This window comes from Cololabis saira, chromosome 3, assembly GCF_033807715.1.
Source record: "Cololabis saira isolate AMF1-May2022 chromosome 3, fColSai1.1, whole genome shotgun sequence".
Classification (NCBI taxonomy): Eukaryota; Metazoa; Chordata; class Actinopteri; order Beloniformes; family Belonidae; genus Cololabis; species Cololabis saira.
This window is the reverse complement of record NC_084589.1, coordinates 51,698,878-51,718,644: the sequence shown is the minus strand read 5'-3', so window position 1 is coordinate 51,718,644 and position 19,767 is coordinate 51,698,878. Positions and strand designations below refer to the sequence as shown.

The following is a 19,767-nucleotide window of genomic DNA, read 5'->3' as shown; positions in this document are numbered from 1 at the left end:
AAGCACATCAAAGCCTGCCCCCCCCACCCTGGACTCACACCAGTTTGCATACCGGGCAAACAGAAGACGCCATAACCATCGCACTCCACTTGAGTCACCTGGAGAAACAAGACCGCTACGTCAGGATGCTCTTCGTCGACTTCAGCTCAGCCTTTAAAGGTATTGTGACATAATTTTTAACATGCTTTTAACACTATTAAAAGTCTTGGCCAACATCCCTCAAATGTGTCTAAAAGGGTGTAACAAGAAAAACTTCACTCCAGTACTCCATGCCTGGCTTTTTTTATGACGGTGTTTTTTGCCTGTGAAAAACGCTTCCTTTTCCCCCTTTCCTGTCAATCATTGCCCCGCTCCTCCTCCCAAGAGGCGGTGGCCGTCTCTCTCCTCTCCACCCGCGGCTCGGTGCTGATGGGCAGGCAGCTGGGTGGAGGGGGCGGTGATTTAGCGGGTCTATACGTAACGGTCCGCCACCCAACCAGATGCGCCGTTTTTGCATAATTGTGCGGAAATTCCCAGAAAGCACACAATACACTGAATGTTAAAAGTTCGGTTTTTTTGGGTGTAATTGATGTCAAGACACCCAACTAAACACAAAAAATCAAGAAAAATGTGTTTTTCATGTCACAATCCCTTTAACACAATAATACCGGACATTCTAATCCCCGAGCTATCCACCCTGGGGCTCCCACCACCCACCTGCTCCTTGATTAAAGACTTTTTAGTGAACCGACCCCAGCGCGTGAAGCTCGGTCCTCACCTCTCCTCCTCCCGCACTCTCAGCACCGGCTCTCCTCAGGTCTGTGTGCTGGGCCCACTACTGTTCTCCCTCTCTCCTCAGGGCTGTGTGCTGGGCCCACTACTCTACTCCCTCTACACATCGGACTGCAGCCCCGCCCACCCAGAGAACGTCATTGTCAAGTTTGCTGATGACACAACGGTGGTGGGGCTGATCACAGGGGGAAACGAGGCGGCCTACAGAGATGAGGTCCTTAAACTTGGTGAGTGGTGCGCACTGAACAACCTGGCGCTGAACACCACCAAAACCAAGGAGCTCATCCTGGATTTCAGGCGGAACAGAGCCGCCCCCGCCCCCCTGCACATCAACGGTGAATGTGTGGAGCAACACACAACACACAACCTCTGCCCTCCCTGTCTGACATCTACAGCTCCCGCTGCCTCAGCAGGGCCAGGAACATCTTAAAGGACAACACCCACCCTGGTTTCCACTTCTTCCACCTTTTTCCCTCTGGCAGCTTCAGGTCCATACGGACCCGAACAAACAGACTCAGGGACAGATTCTTCCCCAAAGCTGTGAACTTTCTGAACCAATAAGCTCCTCATACTGTGCAATATTCTTAAAGCCTGAATTAAGGTTCTGCGTCAAACCAACGCAGAGCACACGCCGTCACCGTGACGGCGTCACCGTGACGGCGTCGTGAACCCTTCAGACTTCTCCGTCACTCCATTTCTCCGCGGTGCAGTACCCCCCGCGACCGCTAGGGGGTCGCAATCTTTTCCTGAATGGTTTATCCGATTTTTCCGGTCACAGTGAATCAAAGAGATAAGGACAACTATTGTGCAAAAAACCAAAACAAAAAAAAATCACACATACACGAAGAAAAGAGGCTGAAAGTTCACGACTGCTTCAAACCGGAAACCGGAAATGCGTTGCTTCCAAGTGAACCAATCACAGCATTCTCCGTCTGCGTGTGGTCTGCGTCGCCTTGACGCGTAGTTACAATTTCTGGGAGGTGCACGTCGGTGACGGCGTCAGTGACGGCGTATAGGTTGCGCGTCGACACGTACTCTACGGTGTAGGCACAGCATCATTTTGACGCAGAACAATCACTCAGCCTTTACTCACTTATGTGCAATATTCTTCCACTCACTCATGTGCATTATTATTATTCTCTCATTCACCCATTTTCATAGTGTGTATATATATTTATGTTTCATGTTTCTCATTTTGTTGTTTACACAGTTTTTGTTTCCATAGTCTTTGCATGTGTGCACTTTTACGGAGCTGCTGCCTAATCTCATTGTACCAGTATAATGATAATAAAGGCTTTCTATTCTATTCTAGTCGTGTTTCTCTGCCGCGGTTCTGGTTCTTGTGGACCAGTCGAGGGTATCTAAGTCAGTTTATTTGTCTATTCTCATCCTATGTTCATCATTTCACCGCAAACATCACCTGAAGGGACCGATCTGGACCGAGGTCCGGTTCTCTTTGGGTTTCTGTAGCGGTGGATCACCAGGGGACCATCGGACCTGAACCCAGAGTTCGTGGGTTTGTCATCGGTTAGAAACGGGTCGTGGTTGTTGGCGTTGATCCCAGGCGGCACCAGCTGCCGCCCATAATCCCCGGCTACCAGAGGTCCATGGATGCTGGACGTTTTCCAGCGGGTCGGTGAGAGAAATTCATACGGAAGAGTATTTAGGTCAGGCAAGAGAAAAATAAAAATAATATTTTACGGGAGGAAGATTTTTTTTTTCATTATGCACTTCGAGAAAAAAGTCGAAATGTTGAGAAAAAATTTGAAATTTCAAGAAAAAAGTCGAAATGTCGAGAAAAAAGTCGAAATGTCGAGAAAAAAGTCAAAATTTCCTGAATAAAGTTGAAATTTCGACTTTATTCTCGAAATTTCGACTTTATTCTTGAAATTGTATTTCAACATTAATCTTGTTTTCACACAATAACATTTCGACTTTTTTCTCGACATTTCGACTTGTGCACAATAAGAAAAAATCTTCCCCTCTCAAATATTTTTTCTCCTGCATGGCCCTAATACTCTTCCGTACATTTTTTTTTTATTATTTTTTTTATTCAAACAGGTTAAAACAAAAACAAAAAATAATCAGAATACATAAAATGTATATACCAAAAAAAAAAAAAAAAAACATAAGCAAAACAAAGCAAATTAAAGAGACAAATCTATGTGTTGATAAATATTTCCTGTTTGAAAGGGTTTAGGATGAAGTTTCAAAAAACTTTTCTCGCCCTACCCCTTCTAATTTCTTCTGTTTTTACAATTTCTTCATTTCACAGAACTCCAAAAGAAAAGCAGAAACGAGAAAGAAAAGGTGGTTCAGCTGAGCAAGGCACTTTGGTCGTTGGCTGTCAGTTCATGTGTCCATTTGCATTTTGTATCCATTAAGAGTATTGATTTTAAAGATTTGTTTAAACCGGGGGTCGGCAACCCGCGGCTCTAGAGCCGCATGTGGCTCTTTATCGCCGCCCTAGTGGCTCCTGGAGCTTTTTCACAAATGTTTGAAAATGGAAATCGATGGGGAGGGAAATATATTTTTTGTTTTAATATGGTTTCTGTAGGAGGACAAACACGACACAAACATTCTGAACGTTTTCCAATGCTGTAAAAATGTATAGAATAAATATTATATTTCAACATTTCTGTTAATGAAGATTTTTGCGGAGTATCAGGGCCATGAGATTTGTTTTTCATTATACACTTCGAAAAAAAAGTCAAAATGTCGAGAAAAATAGTTGAAATGTCAAGATTAATTTTGAAGTACAATTTCAAGAATAAAGTCGAAACGTCGCTTTTTTTCTCAACATTTCAACGTTCTTCTCGACATTTAGATTTTTTCTCAACATTTAGATTTTTCTCGGAAATTTTGATTTTTTTTCTCGACATTTCGACTTTTTTCCTCAACATTTTGACTTTTTAAAAAAATGTTTTAAAATTTTTCTCAACATTTTGACTTTTTTCTCAACATTTCGACTTTTTTCTCGAAGTGCATAGTGAAAAAAAAAATCTTCCTCTAAAATATTATTTTGCCTGGCCCTGATACTTTTCCATAGATTCGCATAACAAAAAGAGTCGTGTGGAAAGACATTCGCAGCTACATTTGCAGCTGAGGACCCAGTTATAGCTAATATAGAAACATGTGTTGTCTTCATTCTAAGGCTGATACAAGACTTTTCATTTTTTGCGGCTCCAGACATATTTATTTTTTGTGTTTTTGGTCCAATATGGATCTAAAACATTTTGGGTTGCCGACTCCTGGTTTAAATTGATTTGCATGATTTAATTTCATTTTTGCAGTCGTTCCACAGATGAACTCCCATCACTGATACACAATGGGTTTAGATGTTTGTTTGTACATGCTGTTTTTAGAAATGACATATAATTCAGGTGAAACTTGGGAATGCAAAGACCTTTCTGGCTCAACGGCACGAGGTCACGACACCTGACAGAGAGAGGCCGGCGGAGCGGCTGACTCAGCAGGGAGACGCTGATCCTCAGAGACGGGGAAGAGCTGACGGGGACGAAGACGCGGGTGGACACAAAGGGAGGCTGGTAAACACGGCCGGAGTCGGACCGCCGACGCCGTGATTCAACAGCAGCAGCTAATCCTCTCCCGGGATTACGCAACGCAGCAGCTTCCAGCAGCAGCAGCAGATTAGGACTTTATTCCCCCTGACAGTTCCGGCTGGTTAATCCCCCACACCGGGCTGATGTTCACCCCCGAGGCCGAGGCAGGAAAACCGCCGCCGCCGCTCAAGAGAGCATCAGTGGAGGTGAAGACGGTCCTGATTCCTTCAGATTCACTCTCTCTTTACCTTTTTGTTTTGGTGGAAACTCAAACTTATGGGCTCAAATTAAAGCCATAAATATTTTGTATCTGTTAATAAACTTTGTACTTGTAGAAATATTTTGTGCGTGTGCAAAAACTATTTGTACTAGCAAAATATATTTGTACTTGTAGAAATATTTTGTGCATGTGCAAAACATATTTGTACTTGTAGAAATATTTTGTGCATGTGTAAAACATTTTTGTAGCTGTGGAATTAATTCGTCTGTGTGCATCATTGGATATACAAAGCTACAAACTTTTTTTACAACTACGAGTTATGGCGAATTATGGCAGTGTTTTGACGTGCCAATAATAATAGCCAATCAGATCATTGCATCGCCTACTGACGTCGCCGCCATATTGGATGTTCAAGACTGCGCTGTAAACTAATACAATAAAATTGACTTATTTTCATAAAGCGCCTTTCTACAAAGAAATGTACGTTTTAAGTCTCATTTATTCATTCACACACGCACTAATATACTTGGAAACAGTTAGGCACCAAATATAATATATTTAATTTTATCCGATGGCAAAAATAAGAACTGTATTGATCCCACATAGTGTAAAGTCAACTCCAATTTTCTCCAACTGGACAACAAGGACAACAACTCAGCTTCTTTCCAACCTCTTCCAACTTTATTTTTCCAACTTTTCAAATCAATTTGTTGGTCTTTGTTGGGGGTCTTCGAATAGTAGCGTAGTTAGGTTGTTAACCTTAAAACAAGGAAACATATGATTAACAACATTGTCAAAATAAACAATCATTTTTTAAACAAAAAAGTCCTGTTTCAGTAGTTATATTTTTAAACATTTCTAAACAAATAATGTCTCTTAAATAAACAATTTGGTTTTAAACAAAGTATTTTTACACAAACCCTTTAACAATTATTTTAGAGTATTTACGTATTTAAACAAATGTCATTTTGAACAAACTAACTGTTTTAAACAATTACATTTTAAATGGTCAAATTAAATTACAATAAACCATCTTTTAATTAAAGTGCCTTCAAACACATTAAACAAAGTGTCCTTTAAACAATAATTTTAAATAAGTTTTAACACTAAAGTTTTTTAAACAAAAGCATTTCTTTAAATTACTTTTACTATGAAAGGTAGACACTTTTAAATTAAAGTCATACTAATCATTTACCAAAGTCAGTTTTAAATTATTAACCATATTTTAAATTAAAGCAATTCTATCCAAAATCATCCTTAATTAAATTCAGTTGAAATTAAAGTTAATTAAAGTACTTCAACTATTTAACCAATATATAATTTAAAGTCAGCATTTTAATCACATTATTTTATAAATTATAAAGTAATAATGTCAAGCAGCATTAAAGCCAACATGCTGAAATGTAACTTTGACTAAGTTCACCTCTAATAATAATAATTCAAATTAAAGTATACTGCAAGCTTTTAAATATACCATATTAACTTTTATCTAGATAAGTCAAGTATAATTATAATGAATGGTATAATAAATCAATACTCAAGCAATCTTGTGACTATGACTATGTAGATGTGACCATGAGCCATGAGCTTGTAGCTTAGCTCTAACATTTTAGCAAATATTTAGGCATTTTTATAGTCTTCTAAGTAGCCTTTTAAATTCATATAAATATAATAATAAATATAGTAAATGCAATTAATGTTATAGTCAGCATCTTCAAGTTTTAAGTCATTAGCCACTGGACTATTCAACAACTCCAACTGAGCAATACTGCTCTTGTCAAAGCCAAATATAAAAAAGGTATGTATAATGTTATACTAACAATACATTCAGCCACAGAGGAAGATTTGAACAGAATAAACAAAGCAGTCTTAACCGACCATTAGAGCCTTGGAGAAGAATTCCAGGAGTAAACTTGCTTGCTTGTCGTTTGGTGTGTGTCTGCATGCTCATGGCAGCAGCTTTCTCAGGTGTTCTGGGTTGGCCAAACGAGCTCCCAGCAGCCACCTTGCTGCTGGTGCATTGTGGGAGTTGTAGTCTTCTGGGTGATTGTCCTGTTCAACATAGAGATCTTTGCTCTCCTGGTTTAGGACTCAACACCTCCCACTTGAGCTCTTGGGTTCCACACAGAGAGGTCACTCAAGTCCTTCACGTTTCTGTTCTTCAATAGGAAGTAGAATGACCAGTCGCCTGACATCTCTATGCAGAATTGTGGCCGGGATTTTTGTTTTGTCACTTGTTTTCTTAGGCTTGTCTTTGCCGTTTGCTTTTGTGAGGGGAACAGGATAGCTGGGAAAGGTCCTCACGAGCACCAGTCGGTCAAGGTACTGGTAAAGCTGCTCCAGTGCGGGTTTAGCTCCGACAAAGTTACTGCCAGGGTCCGACCAGAGTTTCCTGGGGTGTCCTCTCAGTGCAGTGAATCTTTGATAGGCCAGCAGGAATCCTTCCGACGACTGGTCACTCACCACTTCGGTATGTATGGCTCGGGAAGCCATGCAGCAGAAGACAATGCCCCATACTTTTAGTCTGGTCCTCTTCTTGACCTCATCCTTCACTTCATAGGGGCCGAACAGGTCCATGGTGGTGAATTCAAAGGGTGCGGCTGGGCCCATCCGCTCTGGAGGTAGGTCAGCCATGATTTGTTGGCACTTCACGTTGTTCTTCCTACAGACAGTACAGCTGTCAACCACTCTCTTGGCAAGTCTCCGGCCTTTTATCACCCACACTCTCTTCCTCATCCGAAGAAGGGTTCCTGCTACACCTTCATGGTTTGCTTTGTGGGATTCTTCAGCCAGCAATGTAGACACCCAGGATTCGAATGGTAGAACTGGCACTGCTGTCTTATCTTCACTGAACATCTGGATTCTGCCACCACAAACTAGGAGTCCAGAGTTCACATCTTTGTATACTGCCAATCTGCTTAGAGTCGTCTCTGGGAAGGCTATAGCTTTTTGGGCAGCGAGGAAGAGGTCTTCATGGGCTTCGTTCAGCTCTTCTCCAGTCAGTCCAGCTTGATTGGCCTCCCACTTTGACTGTCCTGGTGCCTGTCTCATCCGTTTTAGCCACAGCTTGACAGCTCTGCAAACCCAGGCAATGACTCTCACCAGTTTGGACAGGTTGCTGAATCTTTGTATGTCCACAAGTACTTTGACCCAGCCAGTGGGTTTCTTCTGGGGAAGAGTTGGTTTCACCTGTTGGACATCCGAGATGGATCGGTTATCCGGGGTGACTGGCGGGTTTTGCCGATCAAGCTTGGCTTGAGCCCTTGTTATGGCAGCTGAAAATGCTTTCCTTTGGAGGTTGTTCACGCTCTCTCTGGCGTGGGCAGCTACTTCTCCAGCTGACTTAATGGGCCACTCCTCCACCGGCCACTTCAGGAATTCTGGTCCATTTTGCCAGGTGGAATTCTCTTTTAGATCTTCTGGAGTGCCTCCTCTTGTAATGATGTCAGCTATATTTAGGTCGCCACAGATCCACCACCAGTCTTGCACCGGACCGCTTTTCTGGAGTTCACCCACTCTGTTGGCAAAGAAAGTCTGGTACCCATAACTGTCTCTCTGGATCGCCCCGAGGACCGTTTGGCTGTCCAGCAGATGGAACCATCTCTCGATCTTCATTCGAGCATGTTTCTCCACATACTTTCTGATCCTTGCAGCGAAGACTGCGCCGCAGATCTCCGCTTTAACAGCATCTCCCTTTTGATCCAGGGGTGTCAGCTTGGCTTTGGCTTCCACGAACCGGACCTCAATGCCATGACTTGTCTCCCACCTTAAGTACATCACTGCTCCAAAGGTTTTGTCGCTTCCATCAGAGAATGTGATGCCCCAAGGGTTTCCTTTCCAGTCAGCAGGTGTGAGGCTTCTGTGGAACTTCACCTGGCCAAGCTGCACATACTCTTCAAATAGCTGTATGGCTTCTTCTCTGAGGCTTTGTGAGAGTGGAAGGTCCCAGGTTTCTTGGGTCAGCTTGCCGCCACCTCCCTCTTGGAACGCCTTTCTCACAAGAATTGCTCCCTTCTGTTTGACCGGTGCTGCTAGGCCAATTGGGTCGTACAGTCCAGCTACTTGGCTTAAGAGAGCTCTTCTTGTCAGTGGGTTAGGGGTTTCGGTTCTCACCTCCTCTGTGAGAAGATCTTTGCCAACTCTCATCTTCTTCTTCCTCTTGGAGAAGTTCACTGAAGTCAATATGTAGAGCTTGTCTTCGTCAACTTGATAGCCGATGCCCAGGGCTCTGTTGTCTTCTTCCCTCATTTGGTTTGGGAGAATGAAGGTTTGACTTCGTCCAGACTTGGTGGCCTCTGTGTCTGTTCCTTTCCTCCCACTCTGCGCCGACCGGACCCATGGCTTGAGGAAGAAACCGCCAGCTTTCAAAATCTCTTCAACTTGCGCAGTGATTTGGTCAAGTCTGTCCAGGTCGTTGTGGGAGGTCAGAAGGTCATCCACTGGACCTGGGATTTCTCTATATTTGACTGCTGCGGTTCTCATGGAGCGGGCAAAGTGAGTTCGAGATGCATATGCCTCTATCTCCACTTCTTCGTGCAGGTCAGGATGCGCTCCGGCCACCGTCGTCCCCAGTGGACCTACCCACAGGACGAGGTCATCAATCATTCTCACACTTTGGGGAGCGAGCCTTCCTTCACGGTGACTGATGAGGAGCTCAACCTCTTCTGGCCTCTCCAGTTCCTCGAGCTTGACTTCCGGGAAGAATCTGTGCAGAATTTCTGGCTGAACAGCTTGATGCACCTTGGCTATTTCATCCAATCCATAGCAGACCAGTTCATGAGCTCGTACAGTTCCTTTTGGTGTCTTGACTCGGACTTTCAGGAGGTATCTTCGGGTGTCCACCTTCATGACCATACCACCGACTCCATGTACCACCAGGGTTATCTTCTCCCTCCTCAGCCGCAGTCTGTCAGCAGCCTTATGGGTGATGTAGTTGGTGTCGGATGCTAGGTCAATCAGGGTCCCTATCTTCTGACCAGCGTTCGCAGTGACGTTCATGAGCATCATGATGACAGGTAGCTCGGTGAGACCACTATGCCGCAGTAGTTCAGACTGGCCAGATGCTTTTAGTGTCATCGTGGTTTTGTTGGTGAATGCCTTTCTGCAACGTTCAGCCATCTCTGGGGGAAGATCAGCCAAGCATGCCTCTTGTTCCTCCGTAAGAGTGCCTTTGTTGCTGCCGCCTTTTCCACTTCTCCCATCTCCACTCCGTGGCCTGGACTCTCCCTTCGGACAGAGAAAATAGTGGTGGTCCGCAGCACTTCCTCCCCTCCTGCAGTCCGAATTTCGGCACAGGAAATTGTCTCTGCAATAACCGCCCTCCTCATGGCGTCCAAGGCATTTCCTGCATGCTCCAAGCTTCTTTAAGGCAGCCGTCTTCTCTGGGAGCTTTAGTCCCTTGAACATCTTGCAGAAGAATATTTTATTATTGTGACCGCTGTCACCACAGATGACACATCCATCAAGCTCTTGTCTCTTGGTGGCTCTGGTGGAGGCAGACTTCCTTCCATTCTTCTTGTCTGCTCGCTCCGGTTTGTCACCCTTCTCCACAACTCGGAGTTGCTCAAGTCTCTCTAGTACGTCTTCCTGATTTTTTAGGAATGTCAAGAGCTGGTCGAAGTGGTTCTGAGGTGTGACGTTGTTTATGGGATCCACCATGAAAATCAGCCAGTTGGTCTTGATGAAATCGGGCAACTTGGTTTCGATGGATTTGATGACAAGAGGGTTGTTTATGGCCCCGGAGTTCCCCAGCTCAGTAAGGTCTGCTAGAGCCTTTTCCACGGACTGTATTAGGTCAATGACCTTTCTGGGCTGGTGCCCCTTCACATGTGGTATTTTGTCAAGTTCTTCCAGGATTTCCACAGTGATGCTGGATTTGTTGCCGTACCTGTTCTCAAGGACTCTGAACATGTCTGTTGCCGTGGTGTATGTGGAAAGTCTGAGGTCTTTTGAGATTTTCTCATCGATGCTGTCTAGGAGCTGTATCTTCTTTACTACAGGCGATCCAGATGGTTCTCCCTGCCGTTGAAGGCTCTCCCAGTCTTTTTTCCATCTGTGAAAGTCTCTCTTGGAACCAGTAAAGGTAGGTAGGGTGGTCGGCTTTATCCTCACGACTGGTGTTGTTGGTTGGGGTGTTGGTGGTGGTGCAACTCCTCTACCAGCGACCAGCAGGGTCCGTGCACCTGCAAACTCAGGCTCTCTCATTCTCAGTGTGAGAAGAGTTCCGTCTATGTCCCTGAGCCTTGCCTTCACTCCATCCCTGTGATCCTCCGGTATCCATTTCTCCCACGTCAACATTGCAGTGGTGGCCTCGTTCCTCATCTTCTCAGAGAGGGTTAGGTGCCTTTCGAATCGCTCCAAATTCTCACTCGTCACTGGCAGATTATCCGCAGCCCCATTTGCTTTCTCAGCCCCACGAATGGCAGTTTCGAGTTCATAGCCTCCATATCTTGTCCACAGGATTTGTCGGACTGTGTCCTCGATTGCGGTCATCTTTACTTTGGCCTCTTTCAGAGTGTTCTCAATGTCGGCTTCTTGCTGTTCACTGAGCTCTGCCTCTTCGTCCTCCTCCTCCTTTTTGACTTCAGCCTCCAGGCTGGACCTGTAGTCATCGTTGGAGTTTTGCACAGCTCGGAAACAGTCTGTGAGCTCCTTGTACTGCTCAAGAAGCTCGGATTTGAGCATGCCATCTGCTTCTCTCACAAGGAAGTTGGCTTGCCTTGTAAAACGGCTCTTTGCCGTGGTCCTTACTTGCCTACAGTCCTTGGCCGTTTTCTCCGCCATTTTTCCTTCTTGTCCACGGCTTTCCTCCTAGCCGAAGCCCTTTATCCTCAGCAAGGAGGTGTCCGCAGTTGGTTAACAACTGTAAAGTCAACTCCAATTTTCTCCAACTGGACAACAAGGACAACAACTCAGCTTCTTTCCAACCTCTTCCAACTTTATTTTTCCAACTTTTCAAATCAATTTGTTGGTCTTTGTTGGGGGTCTTCGAATAGTAGCGTAGTTAGGTTGTTAACCTTAAAACAAGGAAACATATGATTAACAACATTGTCAAAATAAACAATCATTTTTTAAACAAAAAAGTCCTGTTTCAGTAGTTATATTTTTAAACATTTCTAAACAAATAATGTCTCTTAAATAAACAATTTGGTTTTAAACAAAGTATTTTTACACAAACCCTTTAACAATTATTTTAGAGTATTTACGTATTTAAACAAATGTCATTTTGAACAAACTAACTGTTTTAAACAATTACATTTTAAATGGTCAAATTAAATTACAATAAACCATCTTTTAATTAAAGTGCCTTCAAACACATTAAACAAAGTGTCCTTTAAACAATAATTTTAAATAAGTTTTAACACTAAAGTTTTTTAAACAAAAGCATTTCTTTAAATTACTTTTACTATGAAAGGTAGACACTTTTAAATTAAAGTCATACTAATCATTTACCAAAGTCAGTTTTAAATTATTAACCATATTTTAAATTAAAGCAATTCTATCCAAAATCATCCTTAATTAAATTCAGTTGAAATTAAAGTTAATTAAAGTACTTCAACTATTTAACCAATATATAATTTAAAGTCAGCATTTTAATCACATTATTTTATAAATTATAAAGTAATAATGTCAAGCAGCATTAAAGCCAACATGCTGAAATGTAACTTTGACTAAGTTCACCTCTAATAATAATAATTCAAATTAAAGTATACTGCAAGCTTTTAAATATACCATATTAACTTTTATCTAGATAAGTCAAGTATAATTATAATGAATGGTATAATAAATCAATACTCAAGCAATCTTGTGACTATGACTATGTAGATGTGACCATGAGCCATGAGCTTGTAGCTTAGCTCTAACATTTTAGCAAATATTTAGGCATTTTTATAGTCTTCTAAGTAGCCTTTTAAATTCATATAAATATAATAATAAATATAGTAAATGCAATTAATGTTATAGTCAGCATCTTCAAGTTTTAAGTCATTAGCCACTGGACTATTCAACAACTCCAACTGAGCAATACTGCTCTTGTCAAAGCCAAATATAAAAAAGGTATGTATAATGTTATACTAACAATACATTCAGCCACAGAGGAAGATTTGAACAGAATAAACAAAGCAGTCTTAACCGACCATTAGAGCCTTGGAGAAGAATTCCAGGAGTAAACTTGCTTGCTTGTCGTTTGGTGTGTGTCTGCATGCTCATGGCAGCAGCTTTCTCAGGTGTTCTGGGTTGGCCAAACGAGCTCCCAGCAGCCACCTTGCTGCTGGTGCATTGTGGGAGTTGTAGTCTTCTGGGTGATTGTCCTGTTCAACATAGAGATCTTTGCTCTCCTGGTTTAGGACTCAACACATAGGAGTAATTCATGTTATATCAGCTATAGAGAACAAGGTAGTGCCGAAAAACAAGGCACTACCGGCTTCAGCCGCAGGTGCAGGTGCAGGTGCAGATGCAGGTGCAGGTGCAGGTGCAGCTGCAGGTGCAGATGCAGGTGCAGATGCAGGTGCAGGTGCAGCTGCAGATGCAGGTGCAGGTGCAGGTGCAGGTGCAGGGCAGGTGCAGGTGCAGATGCAGGTGCATCTGCAGATGCAGCTCCGTCTGGTAAATCATATCTATTTTAATCGAGGGCCTCGGTGAGTTGCTTCCTGCTCGGCTGTTCCCGGCAGCTGGAGCTGCATTGATCCGGTAACGTTGCATCAATGCCGGAACAGCGGCGACCGATGAGAGGATGAAACGATCTGATTAGTCTGATGGCATCTCAGGTGGAGATGATCTTCTCCTGAGATGGAAATACGACTCAGGACGAAGCTCCTCCTGAAAACGAGCAGGTTTGGGTCGATGTCATCGAGCTCAGACGAGGGAGAGTCGCGTAGAAGAGTAAATTAAACTTCTGCCGGTCAGAAAGGAATGATCCGAGTTCTGTCTGAATCTTTAACTGTTGATGCCGAGGCCGATTCAAACGGTCGTTTTACATCCGGATCACGTCACCGCTGTGTCGTCATCGCATTAACCCCGCCCACAGACCCCGTCTACGAGGACGGACTGATCTGATTGGCTTTCCACGACTTTTGGGCAGATTTACCGTATGGTAACTAGCGAGGTCATCTCTGGTTACGGATCCACCTCGCTCCAGGCGCTTTCCCCCACATTCCTAGGTCAATAATACTATAAAAAAGTGCCTTTGCTGTTCACATAAAACTCAACTTATCATCATAAGCATATCAGAAATGACACCACCCACGACTCTCTATGTCAAACAATTCAAAAGTTATGGGAGAAAGTAGGAACTATCAAATATGGACCAATCAGATGAAGGGGGGGTGCGCTTTTTGGCGTCTAGCGTCGCGACGGTAAAGGTTTTGACTGTGAAAAGTAATGCCCATCGTTGCAGGATGGACACGCACATTTTGATGTATAAGACACCTGGGTGCACGTTACGGTTCGGGCCGCATTAACGGCTGAAAAAATGGCAGAAATTGCGCCAAAATTACACGATTAATTCAAAATGGCCGACTTCCTGGCCGGTTTCGGCCATGGCTCCAAGAGACTTTTCTTTAAGTTGCGACATGATACAGGTGTGTACCGATTTTCGTGCATGTACGTCAAACCGTATTGTGGGGCTTGAGGCACAAAGTTTTCTAGGGGGCGCTGTTGAGCCGTTAGGCCACACCCATTAATGCAAACCATTAAATATCACATTTTTCACCACGACTGACTTGGTGCAAAATCCATCCATCTTGGGTTCTTCATCTCACTTTTCAGACTACTGTTTCAAGCCGGTTGCCATGGAAACGCACCACCAGGACTGATGCCATGCTCCCGAATCAAATAGAATGACAGGCCTGTGTTGAATCTGAGTTTTTAAACGGTCGAACAGAAACTATATTCTCTCCATCGCCGACTGTTTTCACGGTAAAAATGTTCAGCACTTGTTTTCTTTGTGTTTCAGAGCTAAAGATCTGCCTCTCAGAGCAGGACCGACTCCAGCCGACCCCGCCAGCCTGACGGGAACAAGCCAGTGCAGATAATGGACGGAGGGCTGATGGATGGCTGGATGGAGCGATGGAGGGATGATGGAATGAGAACAGATTCCTCGGGGAAGACAGTGGTTCGCTTGTTCCAGCTTCCTGTTGACCAGAAGTTGAAACTTGAGACTAAAAGGCTCCGTGACGCAGAGATGCAGAGATGCAGAGATGCATTAGTCCGAGGTCTGGATGGGCTGCGACTCTCAGTACGATTCCATCCCAACCCTCACCATCACGGTTCAAATCACTCCACTATATCATAACAAAGTTTTACTGGAAAAATAAACCACCAAGAATCAAACTCACAACTCTTTAGAAACTAGGCCTGTGTTGAAAAAATCGATTTTCAGATTCTAAATCGATTCTCATATTAATTCCTAAAAATCGATTCATATGTCTAAAGATGGATTTTTTTTTTTTTTTTTTAATTTATTTATGTTTTTGTTTTTTTTCATCATTAAATTACAACTTTTGGTTATTTTTTTGTTTATCCCCAAAAAAGGAATGTTTTGTTGGACATGAGAATAACTGGTGCCATGTTTTTGTCTTTAAATATGTTTAAAGGTATGAAAACATTAAAGTTTTCAGTTATAATTGCATAAATTGTCTATATTTCATTACTTTATATACTGTCTTGGGGTTACATTTGCAAAAAAATGCTAAAAACCAAATGCTCAAAAATTAAAAACCAAAATAGACTGAAAATGGAACAAATAAAAACGGAATGTGGGAAAAAATAAAACTGATCTGTTTGGTAATTCTGACCCACGATGTTTCTGTTTCAGTTCTATCAGCATTCTGGGAGCTGATTGGTCCTTACAGCATCATTAGCTGCAATACTTGCTGTTGAATCTCAATATAATACTAGTAGTAATATGTTGCAGAACTACAGTCATATAATTCATGCAACAACTCAAAAAACAGTTTTATTAACACTAACCCAAATCAATATCGGAATCTAATCGGATCGGATGAAATCTTGATAATCAATTCTGAATCTTAAGAATCGGAAAGAATTGATTCTTGACATTTGAATGGATCCCCAGCCCTATTAGAAACCCAAAGCATGAGGAGGAAACGCAGCACCAAACTTCTATCATCACTACCTGGAAAATCAGCTACAATACATATACAAATGGATATTTGTTTACCCCCCCCCACCAATCAGATAATTACGGGTCAATCATATTTTAGAGGAGGAAGATTTTTTTTCATTATGCGCTTCGAGAAAAAAGTTGAAATGTTGAGAAAAAAGTCAATATGTCGAGAATAACGAAGTACAATTTCGAGAAAAAAGTCAAATTTTCATCAATAAAGTTGAAATGTCGAGAAAAAAGTCGAAATGTTGAGAATAATGTTGAAGTACAATTTCGAGAAAAACTTGAAATGTCGAGAAAAAAGTCAAAATGTCGAGAAAAAAGTTGAAATGTCGAGGAAAAAGTCAAAATTTCCTCAATAAAGTTGAAATGTCGAGAAAAAAGTTGAAATGTCGAGGAAAAAGTCAAAATTTCCTCAATAAAGTCAAAATGTCGAGAAAAAAGTCGAAATGTTGAGAATAATGTTGAAGTACAATTTCGAGAAAAAGTTCAAATGTCGAGAAAAAAGTCGAAATGTTGTGAATAAAGTTAAAATGTTGAGAAAAAAGGCGAAACTTTGACTTCATTCTTGAAATTGTATTTCAATATTATTCTCTACATCTTGACTTTTTTCTCGAAGTGCATAATAAAAAAAAATCTTCCTCTTTTAAGTATTTTTTCTCCTCCATGACGCTAATACTCTTCCATATTATCGCTGCACCTTCACTTCAATGTTTTGTGTTTTCGGTGATTCACGCCGTCGTTAAGGGAGAAAACCTGCTTGTAGATCAGTTTTAAGGAGGAAATGCTTGTTTGTGTTTCTGTTATAAAGAACAACAAAATAAACGACCTACTTATACAGATGACACGCTGGTATATATTAGTGTCAGCGGGAGAGTGAGGCCTGTACAGGCTCCATGGCAACACTCAACTTGATGGGCCATTTTAGAGGAGGAAGATTTTTTTTTGCATCATGCACTTCGAGAAAAAGGTCGAAATGTCTAGAAAAAAGTTGAAATGTCGAGGAAAAAGTCAAATTGTCGAGAATAATGTTGAAGTACAATTTCGAGAAAAAAGTAAAATTTTCATCAATAAAGTTGAAATGTCGAGAAAAAAGTCGAAATGTCGAGAAAAAAGTCAAAATGTTGAGAAAAAAGTTGAAATGTCGAGAAAAAAGTCGAAATGTTGAGAAAAAAGTCGAAATGTTGAGAAAAAAGTCGAAATGTCGAGGTTAATATTGAAGTACAATTTTGAGAAAAAAGTTGAAATGTTGAGGAAAAAGTCAAAACTTCGACTTTATTTTTGAAATTGTATTCAATATGATTCTCAACATTTCGACTTTTTTCTCGACATTTCAACTTTTTTCTCGAAGTGCACCATAAAAAAAATCTTCCCCTCTCAAGTATTTCTTCTCCTGCATGGCCCTAATACTCTTCCGTATTATCGCTGCACCTTCACTTCAACGTTTTTGTTTTCGGTGATTCACGCCGTCGTTAAGGGAGAAAACCTGGTTGTAGATCAGTTTTAAAGAGGAAATGCTTGTTTGTGTTTCTGTTATAAAGAACAACAAAATAAACTACCATAAATATGCAGATGACACGCTGGTGTATATTAGTGTCACCGGGAGAGCAAGGCCTGTACAGGCTCTAGGTATAAACTACTAAACTACCATCACAGAGGAGGTGAAGTGCAGCTCATCATCTGGCTGTTAATATTCCTCTGTTGCGTCATCCTTCCTGTCTTCCACTCGTCTCCTCTCGTTCTTTTTCTCGTCACAAAGCTTCCTTTCTTCCTTTCTTCTCCCACCGAAACAACATCACATTTCCTGTGTGGCCTCATGTTTTCACCCTCCGCTTGTACAGATGCATGCTGGGAAATGGATCAGACCATCCATCCATCATCCATCCATCATCCATCATCCATCCATCATCCATCCATCCATCCATCATCCATCCATTTATATATCCATCCATCCATCCATCCCTCCATCCATCATCCATCCATCCATCCATCCATCCATCCATCCATCCATCCATCCATCCATCCACCATCCATCCATCCATCCATCCATCCATCCATCCACCGTCCGTCCGTCCGTCCGTCCGTCCGTCCGTCCGTCCGTCCGTCCGTCCGTCCGTCCGTCCATCCATCATCCATCCATCCATCCATCCATCCATCCATCCATCCATCCATCCATCCATCCATCCATCCATCCATCCATCCATCCATCCATCCATCATCCATCCATCATCCATCCATCATCCATCCATCATCCATCCATCATCCATCCATCCATCATCCATCCATCATCCATCCATCATCCATCCATCCATCATCCATCCATCATCCATCCATCATCCATCCATCCATGTTGGGTTCTTCATTTTGCTTTCCAGACTTTTGTTTTGAAGTCGGTTGCCATAGAAACGTGATGCGAGTGTGTGTGTGTGTGTGTGTGTGTGTGTGTGTGTGTGTGTGTGTGTGTGTGTGTGTGTGTGTGTGTGTGTGTGTGAGAGAGAGAGTTTTCCTTCCACCGTCAATCTGTCACTCCATCAGTTCATCAGTTGGAAGCAGAAAAATCACAACAGCTGTGCTTTTAGCGGGAAAACCCATCACAGTAATGTGACACACACACACACACACACACACACACACACACACACACACACACACACACACACACACACACACACACACACACACACGGGGAGACCCAACAGCGGTGCATCAGGAGAGGGAAGCGGTCACCATGGCAACACTCACCTTGAAGGGCCAGCAGGGTCAGCAGCATCAGGACCAGCGGCGGCTCGTGCACGGCGGGCATCCTGACCTCGGCGGACACGCGCTTCAGAGCGGGACACACACTCAGATACACACACACCAACACACACTAGCACGCGCGTCAGAGCGGGACACACACTCAGATACACACGCACCAACACACACTAGCACGCGCTTCAGAGCGGGACACACACTTAAAACACACGCACCAACACACACTCGCAGGGCTCCGGCTGCTCCGGCTGCTCCGGCTGCTGCTGATGATGAGAGTCTTCACGCAACAACTCGAGCTGAGCGGGTTTAAAAGTCCGGCAGGAGGAAGAGGAGGATGAGGATGGAGATGAGGAGGAGGAGCCAGTCCCACGCTGCCGGGACTGTGGGCGGGGCTTCACTTCTGTCCGTCCAGAGGGGGGGACGGGTCCTTGCAGGTCTTTATTCCCAGTGGGAATAAAGCTCCGGTCCGCGGGTCGTGGAGTCCCGACTCTCCGGGCTCCGAGCTCCGGGCGCGCTCCCGCTAATCCAAGGCTGCGCAGCTGGGTCACGGGAGCGCGCAGCTGGGTCACGGGAGCGCGCAGCTGGGTCACGGGAGCGCGCAGCGGCTCCAGCCGGCGTGGATGGATGTCCGAGTGTCTGTTTCACAACAATCACGGAAATCACGGAAATCACGCGGCTGTTGCTCATCTGCGCGTGTCCGAGCAGGGAGACGGGGGCGCGCATCTCCCTGGTCCTCCTCCTCATCATCATCATCATCATCATCATCATCATCCGACCCCCCCATGAGGTCAGAGGCGCGCGGCCGCGGCTCTCTGGGATGGGGGGGGGGGGGTATGGAGCCGTTGTCATGGTAACAGTCTTCTGTTTTCATTCCTTCCTCCTGCGTTTGAACGGGTAAAAGTAAATCAAATGTCCTTCCTTCCTACACGCAAGGAAGGAAGGAAGGAAGGAAGGAAGGAAGGAAGGAAGGAAGGAAGGAAGGAAGGAAGGAAGGAAGGAAGGAAGGAAGGGAGAAAAGAGGAAGGGAGAAGGAAGGAGAGAGCAGGAGGAAAGAGGGAACAGGAGAATTAGGTCATTTTGACCCAAAGACAGTACAAGGGTTAATGTAATCAGTTGTCATCGTTAAAGAATATTTGGTGTCATTTCAAAAGTGGAGTTCACTTCAGGTAAAAAAAAAAATTCAAGTAGAAAATGACAAAAAATGTGTGAAAAGGTTTTATTCTCTTATTCTGAGGGAGTTACAGAAAAATATGAAAATAAACTGACGGTGGAGTCAGAGTCAGTTACAGCCCCGAGTGTCTGTAGACGGGTGTCCTGGTCCTCATGTCCACCTG

At 43.4% G+C, this 19,767-nt stretch overlaps 1 protein-coding gene across 2 annotated transcripts in view; it reads right to left on the bottom strand.

The window, feature by feature from the left end:
• The window catches only part of scn1ba (sodium channel, voltage-gated, type I, beta a), a 39,830-nt gene extending 21,147 nt beyond the window's left edge, over positions 1–18,683 (bottom strand). Inside the window, exon 1 of one of the 2 annotated variants that reach the window (XM_061717783.1) lies at positions 18,422–18,683. In XM_061717783.1, the coding sequence (XP_061573767.1) occupies positions 18,422–18,482 (61 nt within the window). In that variant the 5' untranslated portion in view covers positions 18,483–18,683. The remainder of the gene's footprint in view (positions 1–18,421) is intronic. The other variant, XM_061717782.1, reaches the window with a different exon arrangement.
• Between the last annotated feature and the right edge of the window lie 1,084 nt (positions 18,684–19,767).